Below are 16,802 nucleotides of genomic sequence, written 5' to 3'. Positions count from 1 at the left end.
TTGAGAACAGGACCTCCTAAAATCAGAGAGAGAGAGAGAGAGAAGGGGTGGGGATTCTTAACTAACAATCTCACTCGCTCTTTTTCTGCTTGTTCCTTGAAATATTTTGTACTGAAGACACCATCTTGTCTTTTTTAAAAAAAACCATACTGTGACAAGCATCCACCGTCCCTATCCTGGGCAAAATCCTCAATGTAGAATATCAGTCTTCACATTTTATATGTGCATCAAAACTGGGTTTGCAAATGATGATACCAAAGCCGTTTGTATAAATAGTTGTTTATTCAGAGGCAGCAAAACATTGATAAAATTTGGGAAACAGAGATTGTTTGCTGGACAATGCAATTGGACCCAAAGGCGATAGTCCTACGCAGAGGAACGAAAATGACTTACACTTCTATTTGCTGGAGGTACCATCCTAGCTTAACTCCCAGCCAGAACAGTCTCCTTTGCTGCCTTCCTCCCAGAAACAGCGAAAAAGGAGAGTAGGAAGTAAACAGTGGGCACCCACGTGCATTTTCATTCACATTTTTGACCAAATGTTTACAATGTTGGAGCCATCAAATAGAAAACCTTTGATACTCGGCCACTTTATCATTTCCTTTCAAGAGTGAGCTAACATATATACCACCAAGATTTAAGGCTTAAAAAAAAAAAAGCTCAAAGAGGATTCCCCTGCACTCAAACACACTCTCTCAAGTCAACTTTAGTTTGAAGTAAACATTTGTCAAGAAGACATTAACATTACAAAGGACTTGGGCCAGTTCTGTTTTCTTCACACCTTCTGCATCCTCTTCAATTCATGGGTTTGAGGAGGGATGAGCTATATAGCGGAGTAAAATTTGTCCCGACAGCAGTTCTCTTCAGAACATATTTACTAGGAAATAGGTGTCATTGTGTGTGGGGAATGGGGGTGGCAGCGATGGAGAGGGATTATAGCTTTCCTAGGGTGTTTAATTTTACAGCCTTCCTCACCCTCATCCTGTTAGTCAACCAGAATTTGTGGCTAATTGGCCTTCGCTGTGCTCCAATCCCTGGAGTTTATTTCTGAACAAATATGATAGCATTATTTGGGTCTGTGGTCCTCAACAGGATTAAGTTTTTAAAAATCTAGCTCGACTAAAGTGGCGGGACTACAACTCCCCGGTTAAGTTGTTTGGAGGAGAAACGCTTAGTACCCCCAAAACACCAAAGAAATTTCCCTTCTTCTCTCGCCTTTCCCAGATTTTCTCCCAAGCAATCGTATTGAAATCTCTTACTGGGGAAATGACCCATTAGAATAAAAACTTCAGATTGTAAGATTTAGGCTGCTGAGAAAGCAGTGGGGACTTGCCTGCTAGTAAGTAGGCAAAGGTTGAGGTTGCCAAGGAACTGAGGCTGCCGGTTTCCTGCTCAGGCCAGAACAGGGCTGCGATAGTGGTTCAAACCAGGCCCAATGCGAACTCTCCCTTCCTCCGGATTCAAACAATTGCAGGAGCAGGATTTTGAAAAAGACCCAGAGACAACCCACCCCAGTTAGCAGTTAGGTGGGTGCTTCCAACAAAAAGAACCTCAGAATTTAGGCTTGAAGGGGGTTTGAAACAGTCTTGTGCTTTGCTGGGCAGCCGAAAAGGAAGGGGGACTCCCCCTGTCCAAGGGGTTAAGGGTTTAGAGGTCATTCCTCCAGGCTGCAATACGGCTAATCGCATAGAAAATTTGTCCTCTGGATGAACCTGTTTCTACAGTCGAGCTGAACTTCAGTAAAAACAAAAAGAAAGAAAGAAAAGGGGAGCGAGAGCAAAGAAATACCTTTTGAGCCTCTCAACGTGGAGGCGTCCTCTTCCCCGAATGGACGGGGGTGCTTTTTGTCATAGAGACAATGACACAAATAATGCCCAAATATCCATCTTTAATATCATGACGGGCACATATTCAAGGGAAAAACCGGAACGAGCCAGCGCTGGAGGCTGCGCCTGAGACCAAGAGGAGGTTCAGCTCAAAAGGGCACAAAGAAAGGGCTCTGGCACCGAAAGAGAAAGAAAGGAAGAGCCTGCTAGGAGATTAATCCTAAATTTTTCCTATCCGAAAGCTTTATAATTTAACTACCAGGTTTATTAAGAGCCACTAACATTAAGTGTGAGTCTCTGAGATGCCCACTATTTAGGAGGGGATGTCTTTTTGTTTCCCTTTCTTTATTATTACTTTTATTGTTTTCCTTTAAATCAACGAACATGCCTAGAAATCAATCTGCCTGGAAAAAGAAAGAAAGAAAGAAATGAGATGCCTGTATGTTAGTGTGAGGTTCCTGAGTTCAAAACTTTTCCATCGATAGAATTTGAGATGGTATATTCCACTAAACCTAGTGAATTTACTTTGAAATGAACACGCTTAAGCACAAATTGTAAATGTAAAGGGACTGTGAGTTTAATACTTGAACCCGGAACCTTTCTCCCTGCTTTTCCAACTGAAAATGGGCAGAAGGGACACATTTGCTTTGTTCCTTTCACAAGATAAGGTTGGAAAGAATAAATGATTTTAAGAAGGGGGGAAAACCCTCCTTTATGTCAGAATGGTGTGAGCTTAAATTTTTTTGGCCAAACCTAATTTTTTTTCAAAGAAGAAAAGAAAAAACAAAGAATACAAAAATCTTACTCATCTGTGCAAAAGACATAAATTTCTGCCAAAGTTTATCGTCACTTGTTCGTCTCTCAATAAGAGCTGCCTTTATGTTGAAAATCTGTTTAAAATATATCCAAGTTCTTGTATTTACATCTGAATCAGAAGAAAGCACTGATCTTTCCACCCAAACCATAGAATCTACCCCTTCTCTGTTTTGTTCTTTTGTTTTTTTAATTCCAACACAATAAATTAAATCAACAGAGGCTAATAAAAAAATAGTAATCTAGGATGAACATAAAATAAATTTGAGGATCACGAATCACGTGGAATATTTGCTACACTGGTGGGGGAGAGGCTTGGCTTTTGTGGTTGATTTAATCCACTTTCTCCCTCCTCCTTTCCTCTCCTCCTCCTCCTCTGTTGGATTAAAGTACCAGCCATGAACAAAAGGGTCCATTTCAAAATTTTAAAAGACCCCAGTTCTTTTTCATCTCATCTGAAAAAAAAAACCCACTGGGAAAAGATTTCCTATGTACAGAAACACCTGAAAGGAAAGCAGCAAAGGAAATCAAGTTTTTCCAAAAACAAAATCCAAGCAGCGGAGGGGGCAGGAGGGAGAGTAAGATTTGCTTTTAATTTCTGCTGATATTTTTGGTTTGATTCTTTTTTTTCTTTTCCTAACTAACAAATAAATACATAGGCTAATAACAATATCACCAAACACATGAAAATAACCCGTTTTCACTTCATTGTTTAAAGATCTTCCTGAAAAGGTGGAGGAATTGGGTAAGCTTTTAATTTAAGGTTGTTTATTGAAAGTACTCGAAGAAATGGAAAGAGAATGTTTTGCCTCTTTTCAAGGCAAAGGTCGTTTTTTGGATCTGCCCTGCTCTACAACACCTGGAATGATGAAAACCAAGCAAAAGCAGCTAATCTCAGGGCACCCAAACCCTTCCTGGTCGATTACAAGGGCAATCCCAAATGGGTTGTCTGCAATAGCGCCTGACTGTGTGCTGCCAGGGGAATTTCATTTGAAAATATTAATATGATTCATTTACGCTTTCCATATATATATATGTATAGACAGATAGATATACAGTATATCACTTTCTCACCACCTGGAAGCAGAATTGGTTTGTTTGAATGTTTAGGTTGACTTCCATCACTCCTGTGGTCCCCGTAACATTGGTCTCCACTGTCTTAGAAAACAGGAGGCGACCCATTGGGAAGTTGTCAACTGTTACACCTTGCTTTCCCTTTCATCAGGATGAGTATCGGTGTCACTATGTGCTTGTATTTTGACTGCCTGCATTCTGGGCAGCCTAATTCCGAAGGAAAAAAAACTCCTGGGAAAAAAATACAGGCTTGTTTCCAAGTTTCCTATAAAGTAGTCAAATCCGTTTGGTGTTCCTTGGAAACAGTTTGTAAGTGTTGGCTGGAGGCGGAGGACGAACTGGATGTGCGGCCTTTGGTATTGGGGAGTTTGTGGTCTTTTTTCCACTTCATCCTTCGGTTCTGAAACCAGATCTTAATTTGCCGCTCGGAGAGACACAATGTATGGGCGATTTCAATTCGGCGGCGCCTGGTCAAGTACCGGTTAAAGTGAAATTCCTTTTCCAGTTCAAGGACTTGCTGCCTGGTATAAGCTGTGCGGGAGCGCTTTGGTTCTCCTCCTGTGTAGTTTGGGTTTACTGAGAGGAGGGAGGGAGGGGGAAAAAAATCAAAGGAAGCTGTTAACATCCTTCCTGCCCCAAATAATATTCATAAAGTCAATTTATGATTCCCCACCTCATTAGACTTGCCAAGGCTAAATAAACTCCACTGCAAACTCTATGACTAGCAAATAGGCTTTTCATTCATTGGTTGGTTGCCTTCCTCAGTCAAAGAGTGGACTTCACAAATCCTAGCACCCTTTGTGAAAGAGAATCTCTCCTTCTGCCTTAGGCACATGGCCAAGAGGCCTATTTCACCCAAGCCCCAAGCATTTACGGTAAGAGTAGTGGGCAACCTCGATTCCCACCTAACTTTCTCCTGGTGGAACCTGGAAAGGCCTTTGGAGGAGGGAGAGAGAGAGAGAGAGAGAGAGAGAGAAAGAGGGAGAGAGAGACACGTGGAGGAGAGATGGAGAAAAGAAAGGGAGGCTTACCAGAGTTAACGTGGACTTTCTTCATCCAGGGATACACCACGGCTGGCTGCTTGGCTGCTGCGGCTGCTGCTGCTGTGGCCGGTGACCCATTGGGGCTTTTGAGATTTGGGTGCTGGCTGCAAGTCCTGGAGGCAGGCACGGGAGCCGGGGGGCAGTGCTCCCCTTGCCCGGGAAAAGGGCCCGTCAGGCCGGCTTGCTCCTGCCCGTGACCCCGCGCTTGCACCGCCGAGCCCTGGCCATTGCCGCAGCTGTAGGGCTGCTGCCCGCTGTAGTTCGGCCGCGCGTAGAGTCCCTGGTGCTGGAAATCCGGGTCCGGCGAGGCGCCGTAGTAATCCGAGCCTTGCTCGGCCAGGTAGTTGTTCTGCAAATACTCCTCGCAAGGGGGGAATTTGGGGTCCACGTACTTCGAGTTCACCATATACGAACTCATGGCCATTAATTTCGGGAGATGGAAAATACTAATTTTTTTCCCCTTTCTGGCGCTGTCTTTTTTTTTCTCCCCCCTTCCAGAGAGCCCTCCTACTTGCTGTCAACTGAATAAAGTTGGGCGCCCACGTGACCGGCTGAGCCAATCGGGAGGCTGCGGGGCTTTATCGCCGGATTTGTTGTGTACAACCACAATTTCCTCAAATTTCACTCAATAATCGAACCGGGAATCAAGGGCGACCCGCGTGTTGTGCGTTGCTTCCCGTCCGTCCCCCCGCGCGGGTTTAAAGCCCCCGATTCCTCCATCGATGGCCAGCCCCCCCCTCCCAGGGCAGGGTGGCCCCCTCCATCCGATCCCCCTTTTCTCTCCCCTTTCCTCCCGCCGGGCTCCCCCCCCCAGGTGAAGGGTGCCCTTTGTCTCCCCTGCCTTTTCTAACCTTGGGATGCCCTTTGATTGAACAAGGTAAGGCGCCGCCAAAGAGGCTCGCGTCGTTTAGGCAGGGGCAGGAAAATGGAAACGAGGCAGCTGGGCGAGCCAGCCCCAGGATATTCAGGAAAAGGGCAGGAAAATCAGGAGCCAGCATCAAACGCCCCAGCAACCCCGCCTACCAGGGACCTGGTTCGCCTTTGTGGCCGGGGTCAATCCAAAGTTACCCTAGTATATAGATGGGGCGGCGTGCAATTAGGCAATGAGTAACTCGTTTCGGAGTCCTTATCCCCTCCCCGGTCAAAATTTTGCATTTTGCGTCAAAATGCAACACCAATTAGATAGCCCAGGAAACTATTGGGAAAGTTTGTAAGTTCAATTCTCTTTCTTTCTTTCTTTCTTTCTTTCTTTCTTTCTTTCTTTCTTTCTTTCTTTCTTTCTTTCTTCTTTCTTTCTTTCTTTCTTTCTCTCTCTCTCTTTCTTTCTTTCTCTCTATTTCTCTCTCTCTCTCTTCAAAAAAACAATCAGACACGAAAGACAAACAAAAGCAAACCCACACGTTAAGAAAAACCTCTACCTAATCATCAGCTCACCACATTTCTGCTACAAAGATACGAAAGCTTTCCAAGACCCCCGATATTAGTTTGGAAAGAAGGCACGTAAATAAAGAGGAGGGGGTGGAAACCACCCTCCGCCAATATCAAGATTTTATTCACCTTTCACAAACGGCCGCGGATATCGAAAGAGAAGGTTTTCAAGCAGCCAACTAGCCTTTTTCCGGGTTCTTTTGTACTGTGGGGGTGAGCATGTTTATGATGCGATGTGCTACCAAAGGACAATTAAAATGTGTCGAAGACCTTCGTGGCTCCTGTTCTAGCGCAAGGCAGGGCATCTTTGCAGATCTTCTCCCTTTAGGTCGCCTAACCATATGAGCCGAAAAGTGAAGTTTTTGCATCGACCATATATTCCCCTAGAATCGAATCTGTGACTACGTAAACACCACACAAATTCGGTTCTACAGGGTATATATAGACAACGGAACAACATTCTGGTCTCCTTTTTTTCTGAAAGGCAGCCACTCTCTCCTGTTTCCAGCCCTCTGACTTTCATCCAAGGAATACACACAACTGGGCTCTGTGGGGGGGGAAAGACCTGGCGTCATGGGTATGAAGGGAAGGATATGTATAATTTCATAGAAAAACGAATAAACAACCCCCCAAAAAGCAAAATTGGTGTGACAAGGAACAGCGAGCGGGACATCCAGATTTCTAAATTTCCAGAGCTGAGCCAGTCTAACAGAACCCAGAATCTTAGATACCTTCAGATTTGAATCGGGGCAAATGATTTGACAAGTTAAGTTCCTCTTAAGAGAGGAAGATATCCAAATTAAGACATAAAATCGTCTTTCATCACCAAAGAAAAGATGGAGAATCTCTTACAAGAAAAACAGGTATTTAGCTTTGTTTTTAATAATACAAGAGGGCGATGGTGGAAAGCCTCTTTTTAAAGATTCCAATGGTCTCTTAAAAGTAGAAAGGATCTGTTTAATATATATATATACATATATACTTATATAGGCAACAAAAGCTCTGTCTTCTGGTTTTCAGACAGTTGCGTTTATGCGAAGGGCAGGGCCGGAGGTCACCCTAAATCATTTACAAACATATCCCAGCGCTTTCATTCTTTTCTGTTTGTCGACAGCAGCACACTTGAGTCCAAAAGTTCAATGCATTGTGGCTGACCCATTTCTAAGTGCTGCCTTCCAGTCATCTCCCTTTAGTTCTCTGGTTTGGCTATTCAAAAATAACATCAAAATAAAACAAATATCGGGATACGTAGGTGTATCTTTGAGCATTAAGCTTAAAGGACTGCTCTTCTGGTTTTCGTTTGTTGAATTGGGAGGCAGAGCGCTTTTTACATCCAAAAGTGATTCTCCCTCCCTGTGGAAACAGAATCCAACTGGATCTCTTAACAAATTTCTGAGGCCATATCTATTTTCCAGAGTTGGCTGAAAATGTATTTTAGGGGGAAATTGGTGGCTCCTCCTACTCCTGCCCCTTTTTGCCTATTCAGTTAAAAAAATAATGAAATGTACTCAAACAGTCAATTCTTTGCAGGTTATATATGTGCGTGTGAAAGAGACAACACTTTGGAAGGCTCAGGTAGAAATCACTGAAAGAAGCAAAAAAAGAAATGGCCCCAATATTTTGTACAATGGCACAGATTTTCATATTTGTTAGACGCTGTGACCTGCGTTTCACCTTATTGCACGACTTGCTCAGACAGGTCAAAGCCAAAGAGTTATTGATGGACAAAAGCGTTAAATATTCACCTCCTGCTCAACTGCCCATACAAACTCTTTTGATCCATCAGGGCCTTTTTGTATGCTGGTTTATAATCAGTATGCTAAGACTAAGTTTAAAAAAGACTTTTTTAAAAAAAGAAGAGGAAAGAAAGACAGAATGAAAGGGAGGGTTTTTAAAAAAAAATTAAAGAGTTTTAGAGATAGAAAACGTGCCCCCAAAACAAGGGCAAAGCATACAGAGGTTTTATCTAGGGAAGAAAATGCAATAAATGGCTTTATTATGGTTTAGAGGTCTCAAAGCAATCCACAAGCGTAGAGATATACAGTATATCAGTTTGGATTTTAAGAGCAGTAAGGTAAGTTTTTAAAATTCGTGTGTGTGTGTGTGTGTGTGTGTGTGTGTGTGTGTGTAAGGGAGAGTCATAGACAATCACTTCAAAGAATGAGGTTTAGAAGCTGATTATTATAATAAACTAATGTGTTTCTTTTTTTAAACAAAAAAAATGCATTATAAATTCTCAGTAGTTCAGTTAACAGATTAAGTCATTATGCCTCAACCCTCCCCCCCCGCAATATTTAAGCAACCTCAACCTTCGTTTCCTTTCAGCTCACCTTCCCCCCATCTTTCTCTTTATTTTGACCTCACTTTTTTCTCTTCCCCTGTTTCTCTCTCTCATTTCTTGAAACAGATCCATCTTTTTCTCCTATTCTTTGTTCTTCCACACTGAATGACAATTAACCATATTTTTTTCTAAATTCATCCACCAATAATATCACCTTTCCTCTTATAATCCATCATCCTAGTGCAAAAAAACCCCTCTTCATTTAATCTGGTTAGCATTTAATTTCAATATTGTAGACTGCATTACATCATCGTGCTTCTGATTCTAAGCACAGCAGCTAGGCATAGATGTTTTCATTGAAACCAATGGGCCTTCATTTCCAGATATACTCCTTCAAGCTAAAGAAATATTCCCAGTTATGTTTAGAGCAGGTTATTTCCTTAGACAACCCCAAAGTACAATGCATTTTGAAGCCAATGAAGAGCCCAGATTTGCAAAGGGAGACATTATATTGCTTGAGCCAGTTAAAATGCTAATCCTGATCATTAGCTGGAAAATATTGATGAGAGGAAGATCATGACACCTTTCACCTGTGAAGCCCTGAAAATTACTTCCCTAGAAACTGCGATCAGCATTTGCAGCGATCTATCATCACAGCGATGGAAAAGGATGGAAGAAATCAAACTGATCGCCCTCCCCCTCCCCTTCCAGCCCAAAACTCTCAAGTACAAGTAACTTTAGAGAGACGTTTCATGAGCAGAGCAAAGGTGAATTCACTTTCTTGGTCTCAGCAAAAATGTATAAACAACATTTAGAAACCCAACAAGTTTAGCAAAAAGGAAGAGTTCACACTTACTGGAGCTGTCTTGCCATTGTCCCGAACCTGTTGTAATTAAAAAGAGAGAAAGAAAAAGAAGGTGAAGAAATCCTCTTGAATGCAGTTGAATTGTGCTGTGTTTCACATCTTGTGCTTTATCCTGGTTTTTTCTTTTCAAAAGGCATAAATAGGGTAGCCAAATGATTTTTTTTAAAAAATAAAACAAAACAAAACACATCTCTAAAATACAGTGAGAGTCCTGCTTTCTTTCCAAGGAGCACAGGGCAACTTTCCTTAAAACCATTACAATGGTAGAGAATCCCTGAAGACCCAACAGCCATCTAGTCTCATATTCTGGCAATCTGTAAATCCTCACTGGAAAGAACATTATTCACATAGGTTAGAGCAAGATGCTTATTTAATGCATTATCATTCTTGTCTTTCATCAAGTCTATGTTATCTCCCACTCATTCTTTAGAAACAATGCATAAAAAGGAACAAATCGTTTTTCTTTTTTTTAAAAAAAATCCCTTTATAACTTTTCATCCTTTTGTTTGCATTATCCCTGACGAGGGTTATAAAAACGCAGAGACAAATTTAAGTGGGTAGGGCATAATTTGTAGTAGCAGGAACTTTTTAGTCCCGAGGGATTTACTCTCTCTCTCTTCCCAACTCCTCCGATTTATTCCTAGACAACAACAGGCCAGCTTCTTGCATTGACGAAAATAAAAGCGTTGGTAATTATCCATTAGCTTTATGCAAACGAAATCAACAACAACAAGAGTAAAAGAAGCAATAAAAGTCGCTCGAGGTTGAGCCATCGATTGAGGCTGTATCTAGTTTTTCACGGGAACAAATCTGATCTCATCACTTCTTCGCGATTCTTGTATTCTACAATTTCGGCGAATAGACCTGCCCGCATCCAAACGCCCGTTCATGGGCAAAAATCGTTCTTCTGTCTAGGCTAGGGGGAATAAGAAGAGACTTACTGTAAGCTTTCCCTGAGGGAAGAGGCATGGAGAAACCCTTGGAGTTCAGTTTCAGCCAGAGGACTCCTGCTTTAAACACCCTTTCTGTCACTGCTTCCAGGAACGAAAAGCATCTGCACTTGTATGCTCTTAAACTAATTTATGGTGGGAATTATATTTTGGCTTGTCAACTCTCAGGCCATAAAACAAAGTTTATTGGAATCACGTGCTTCGAAAGAGCCACTTAGGACTTATCTCGACGGAACAATAAATAACCTCCAGCTTTAAACTTTTATTCACTTAAATAAAGAGAGCCCACAAGAAGAAGGAGGAAAAAGATCAAGAGGCGAAGGAGGGAGGGAAGGAAGGGAAGAGAAGGAGGGACAGACTGGGGTCGTTCGAAATTGAAATGGTTCAAAATAGCAAGAGGATCGCCGGGTGGATTTTTTTTTTTGTGTGTGTGTAGGTGTATGCGCAGTAGGCAGCGTTTAGGCCAGGATTTTAAAATAATTTGTTTGGCGGGCAAAACTGGTGGGTTGCCTAGCTCTTGAGGAGAAAGAACGGGTGAATTCCGTTGAGAGTGAGTACCGAATCAAAGTTTATTTGGATGAATATGCTTGGAAGGGAAATGGGAAGAGAAGGGAGGGAATGAGCCTGTGTGTGTGTGTGTGTGTGTGTGTGTGTTTCTATAAGTCCATCCCATTTGTAGAAACCCTCCCACCCCACCCTCTACAACTAGCTCATATCTTCAGCTCAAGGCTTCCACTCACATATTATGGCAGGGGAATCATCCCATCAAGGCTCACACATTTATTTAAAAATGTAATGCTGGGCCCAGAAATGGTGCATGTTCTTTCATCCAGGGGTTTCATGAGGTTTGCTACTTGCTAAGCAACTACCAGAAGTGGGTCTCTTGGAAGAAGAAGGGAAGAGTTGGGCTTGAAAACTGCAAACCCAAAGGGAGGCCATATATTTTTGAATTGGGGTAGGTGGGGGTGGGTTTAGACCAGTTGAAAAGACCACCATTCAGATGCTTCCAAGGGGTGTGTGGCTCTCAGAGGCAGAAAGCTGGGTGAACTGTTCCAAGCTTCTCCCCGGGGCTTTTGGGGAGCTGTCATCTCTAGCTAAAAATACTAAAAAGCAGAGACATCACCCTGCCAACAAAAGTGCATATAGTCAAGGCTATGATTGCAATGTATGGCTGTGAAAGTTGAACCATAAGAAAGGCTGAGCACCAAAGAATTGAGGCCTTTGGACTATGGTGCTGGAGAAGACTCCTGTGAGTCCCTTGGATTGCAAGGTGATCAAACCGGTCAGTCCTAGAGGAGATCAACCCTGACTGCTCTTTAGAAGGCCAGATCCTGAAGATGAAACTCAAATACTTGGCCACCTAATGAGAAGGAAGGACTCACTGGAGAAGAGCCTAATGCTGGGAACAAAAATTGAGGGCAAAAGAAGAAGGGGACAACAGAGAAAGAGGTGGGTGGATGGAGTTACCCAAGCAGTAGGCGTGAGCTTAAATGGACTCCAGAGGATGGTAGAGGATAGGAAGGCCTGGAGGATCATTGTCCATGGGGTCGCAATGGGTCGGACACCACTTCGCAACTAACAACAACATCTCTAGCAGAGCAAAAGGGAAGACCATGCAAGATTCGTTTTTTGTTTTTTTTAAAGGCAAAATTGCCAGGACTGTTCCCGTCTCCTTCCTCTGCTAGAAAACATGAAGAGCTGGTGCTTTGGGGAGGGCTGTAAAACAATAAAAAGTGTAGTGCGGAGGAAAAGTGGGAAGGTGTTGGAAGAAATGGAGGCTGGCAGTAAAAAACAAAGGGAATTTGAAAGGAAAGGCGTTCTAGAACGCAGGAAGTTACAGGTCCTTCAGAAAGACCTTGCTTGAGCAGGAAAAGCTTCACATCTTTCTTTATAGGTGTATCAGTAAAAAAGAAAGAAAGAAACAAGTTTTCCAGCTGGACAAGGCAATAGTTGTGGGTAGAATAAGGTTAAGAGTCTTGTCCCAAAATGAAAAAAAGACAGGACAATTATGCTTTGCCACTGGAAAAGGTGTAGGCCAAAAAGAGTGGATTGGAGATGGCTTCCAGGGGCCTCTTCTTCCTACCATTGCCTTGTGAATTCGCCCCAAGATGCCAACATTAGATTAGATACAACCCCCACCTTCTAATGTAGACACTGTGCTCTCTCTCAACAGGCTTTTAGTTCTGCAGGAGGTATTCTGCATCATTAAAGGAAGCAAAAGGTTGATGACCACTTCAAGGCCCAAAGGATTGTATTTTTTAAATAGACTTAAAAAAAAAGATTAGACCAGCATCAGCATGGGGAACCCTTCAAAAGTGTGTAGTCATTTCTTTAATCTTCCCAAACCTGCCATTCCTCATATATATATGGGATTACAGTGCTTACCATCCCTGACTCCTGGTTAGATTGTTAAGTCCAATATGTTCAAAAAGACGCTGTCAACTCTCTTGAAACAAGTAGATTTCCATGGGGAAAGGACTCCTTTCTTGCAGGGCTTCCAAAATGAATGGATCCAAAATTAATCATGGATTTTGGTAGGTCTACTTTAAGAATGACTTAGTCTGAATGCTACGATGCATAGAACCTACATTTACCTCTGGTTCCAACTGTATTTCCAATTCATTCCCTTCCATTCCAATGTTTCAGTCTTTTTGGAACAAAAAAAAAGTTCACAGCTCCCTCTGTTAAGTCCAATTTTATTTTATGAGATATCTTAAGGAACACCATGAAATAAATGGTCAGAAGTTGGAAAAGGTATTATTCCCATGATATTGTAAAGTGTTGCTCCAGGAATGTAATTTTTAGTAATAAAATACTACCAAGTCAAAAAGAAAAACCCACTTTGATGAAGGAAATAAGACTCCCAACAATGCCTACCCGAAAATGTGAAACAAATCTTTCAGAGTAACCAGGGTGCAAAGCAATCTGCATGGCTTGTATTCAGATCAGAACTCTTATCCCAAAAGTATGTAATAAAATAGGCTGATAGCAATAAATCCATTCAGTCAGTAAACTGTAGAAAGCTGGTTAGGTAACCTCAGGCCAACTGCTTTTCTCTCAGCCCAGTGCACTAATCCTCCCAGCTCAACCTACCAGGGTAGCTGTTGTAGGGAAAATAGGAGGTAGGAACATTAGGTATGTTTACCACCGATTGAGTGATATATAAAAAGGGATTTAAAAAACTAGCAATAATAATGTGTACCATTACTTAGGTATGATCAGATTTAGGTAAATCAAGTGGGCTCTTGTTGGATGAAATCTGTATTCAGTTGTGTTTGCTTAATAATTCAAGTGGCTAAGTCATATTTTAAAGAAAATAAATGGAATTGAAGCTAGACCTGTTTATACCCAATGACTCCAGATGAAGTTTTATGGAAAGGTTTATTGTGGTCCATCCTCAGTCAATCCTTCCCAGAAACTACTTTATTGTAATAAACCTGGTAACTTTTCAAATGTTTAAATAACTAAAACTAAAACAAACTAATGGTGGAGAAACACCCTTTTGCCGATCTAAGCCTGTCATTCATTCTCTGTTTCTGTCTTTCTTTCCCTTTCTCTATTGTTAGATGAAGGAAGGCTCAAGAAAAGGACGACTTCTGTACCCAATGTATGCCTACCACCTGGAAGGAAATCCATGTAAGGTTTACTCCTGCAGGAGCGGATGGAAATAGAGACCAGTGGATCTATCTAAAGGAATGGGACTTGCTTCCAAATAACGAAAATAGAAGAATATAGAAATTTTAGAAATTTGTCTGCTTGGAGTTTAGGGAAATACCATGGCAGGGAGATTGGCGTCCCACCTGTATTTTTTCAATATTTTAGGCTTCTGCTCTGCTGTAACCCAAGATATTTGGAGGACACAAAAATTCAAAAAGCAAAGAGTCGAATGAAATGAAAACAACAGAGCTGAATTTGATCTCACATAAAGTCAAGCCACTAAAGTCAATGTCTGTTCAGTTGATCTCTTGGATGAGGCTAGGTAAAATCCTAAGATTGACACTACTTTGATACTACTGACTTCAATAAGATTTGTCCTAATTTTTGGAACACTTTCCCAGTTTGAATCCTGCAAATGGGAGTTACACACCCTCTTACTATGGGCAAACCCTCAGACTGGGAGATCACATGACCTTTATGTTCCTTGATTCCATTGCACAGACTATCATGGTCGCATAATAGTAAAAAAACTGGTTCCCATATATCAGTAAACAGATACAGACATTTTCTACTGCAGGTTCCAAAATCCCTTTTGAGGGGACTTTGAGGCAGAATTTCTTAGGGAGGAAACACATCAAAGCTTCAGTGTAGATCCCAAATAGGTTCTGTTCAATTCAGAATACAAAGCAAACCTACAAACCTTATTTTTAGGAGAAAAACAGAAGATGAAAAGTGGATCTGTGGCCTTTCAATCACTGCTTCCCCAGTCTCTTAAATACAAGGTTTGGGCACCAAAAAAAATCCCTTAATAAAATGGCAGACTTAGCTATTTATCACACCAAATATTTTAACTGTGTTATTGAATCACAAAATAGTTCTAAAGACCAAAGTTTAATTCTGGGTGTATATTCTCATCTTTAACACAGCTTCTTCTTGCTTTGTGCACTTAGGAGTTGGATTCTTACTGCAAACATCCTACCTTAATTGGAATTATAGTATTATAATCTAGGAGGTGTGAAGGATATCTGTGTAGTTTTGGGAAGCCTGAACTAGAGAGATGAACCACCATGGATCTTTATTTGAACATTTATCAAATGAGTGGCAAGCATTTGGTAAAGGTGATTCCGGCCATGTGGAAAATCTGCCTAAGTTGCTTCTGGTATGGTCTAGATTGCATCCCTTTCATGGTTTGTGCCATTAGAATGTTAAGTTAAGACTAAAAAGATGTCTGTCCTTTATTAACAATAAATCTCTCTACATGGGAGCATCTTTGAGAATATACTATACATACTAATCCAATCCTATCCTATCCTATCCTATCCTATCCTATCCTATACCTATACCTATACCTTAACATAACATTGTAATGTAATGTAATGTAATATAATAAATATAAATATAATAAATATAAATATAATAAATATAATAGAAAAGAAAAGAATAGAATATTATAATAGAATAGAATAGAATAGAATAGAATAGAATAGAATAGAATAGAATAGAATAGAATAGAATAGAATTAATATAATATAATAAATACCATCAACCTCCTGCAGATATACATCAAGATTGGAATCTATAATCCTTCTGTGTGTCATCCAGTAGCTTTGATACAAGGACATTTATGTATGGTAAAGAGTATGGAACTTGTGAATTTCTATCTTTCGGTAATCAAATTGCCCATGTGTGTTTTTCCAGAGGTGATAAATAGGTCAACAAGAATCTTGATGCTTTATAAGGATACAAAATCAGTGACATAAGAGGCTAGAAGGCACAAAATACTATTTAGAATTCTTCTTAGGGGTAGGAAGAAGGCTTCGTATAATGCTACTCCGAAGCAGTTTACTCTTTGATTGGAGTGAGATGCCATCACCACCAACCACCTCCTGTAAAGACAGCACCCAGGGCAAGCAAAGTCTTTTGTTGCCCTGAGGCAGAAATCCCACAATAACCTTTTTCATTTGTCATCAGTAAAACATAAATAGCAATAGCACTTATACTTATATCACTTCATAGTGCTTTATAGCACTCTTTGAGCAGTTTACGTCAGCATATTGCCCCCAACAACCTGGGTCCTCATTTTACTGAACTCAGAAGGATGGACGGCTGAATCAAACTTGAGCCCCATCAGGATCGAATTCCAGACTGTGGGCAGAATTTACCTGCAATACTGCATTCTAACCACTGCACCACTAGGGCTCGCCACCTTATTAAAACTGTAATAAGGTTAACTAAAGTTGAACAATTTTTGAAATGGACCGTCCTTTTATAAGAAACTCTTCCCCCTAATCTCAGATGTGCCCTGAGTTATTTTCCTAGTGAGGAAAATGCACCGTATATATTTGGAGAACCTGTTTATGAGCCATGGTGGTGCAGTGGTTAGAGTGCAGTACTGCAGGCTACTTCTGCTGACTGCCAGCTGACTGCAATTCGGCAGTTCAAATCTGACCAGGCTCAAGTTTGACTCGGCCTTCCATCCTTCCAAGGTTGGTAAAATGAGAACCCAGATTGTTGGGGGCAATAGGCTGACTCTGTAAACCGCTTAGAGAGGGCTATAAAGCACTGTAAAGCAGTATATAGATCAAAGTGCTATTGCTAAGTGCTATTAATTTGCCCCTGAGCCTTGGCACAGCAATGCAAGTTCAGAGTCCAAACCTTGGAGTCTGTATTACATAGAACAGAGGCATTCAACTTGGACAGCTTTAAAACTAAGCATGGTTTGGTGGAAAATTCTGCGAGTTGAATTCCATTAGACTTAAAATTGCCAGAGTTGGACACCCTTGATCTACGCAATACACATTCCAAGGTTTCATACAGCGCATGAAGTCATTACAAGTTGGGTCTGTGTTTTCTCAAAAAAGTTAT

The 16,802-nt window shown here is 41.3% G+C and overlaps 2 protein-coding genes across 4 annotated transcripts in view; both read right to left on the bottom strand.

The window, feature by feature from the left end:
* Window positions 1–16,802, bottom strand: part of HOXD3 (homeobox D3) — a 61,993-nt gene that overhangs the window by 28,115 nt on the left and 17,076 nt on the right. For both annotated transcript variants that reach the window (XM_081951285.1, XM_081951286.1), the window contains exon 2: window positions 9,322–9,348. The gene's annotated coding sequence lies outside the window, so the exon portion shown is untranslated. The remainder of the gene's footprint in view (window positions 1–9,321; window positions 9,349–16,802) is intronic.
* On the bottom strand, window positions 270–5,419 carry HOXD4 (homeobox D4). Of its 2 annotated transcripts, XR_014175228.1 has the most exons (3): window positions 4,745–5,419; window positions 3,143–4,289; window positions 270–3,089 (listed from the first exon to the last, which is right to left on the bottom strand). XR_014175228.1 is itself a non-coding variant. In XM_081951306.1 (2 exons), the coding sequence occupies exons 1-2, from the start codon at window positions 5,178–5,180 to the stop codon at window positions 3,979–3,981; spliced, it is 747 nt and encodes a 248-aa protein (XP_081807432.1). In that variant the 5' UTR covers window positions 5,181–5,419; the 3' UTR covers window positions 270–3,978. The 2 variants fall into 2 exon arrangements, 1 of the variants encoding a protein (XP_081807432.1); XM_081951306.1 differs by having other exon boundaries at window positions 270–4,289.

The sequence above is a fragment of the Natrix helvetica genome, assembly GCF_964273705.1.
Source record: "Natrix helvetica genome assembly, chromosome: 1".
Taxonomy (NCBI): domain Eukaryota; kingdom Metazoa; phylum Chordata; class Lepidosauria; order Squamata; family Natricidae; genus Natrix; species Natrix helvetica.
This window is presented reverse-complemented; position numbering and strand designations above follow the sequence as displayed.

Excerpts from the sequence above, each read along its gene's own strand:
- HOXD4 (XM_081951306.1), bottom strand. The coding sequence starts at position 5,180 with ATGGCCATGAGTTCGTATATGGTGAACTCGAAGTACGTGGACCCCAAA. Across the intron at positions 4,290-4,744 it reads GAAAGTCCACGTTAACTCTG|TAAACCCAAACTACACAGGA; the intron begins GTAAGCCTCCCT and ends CCCTCCTCTCAG.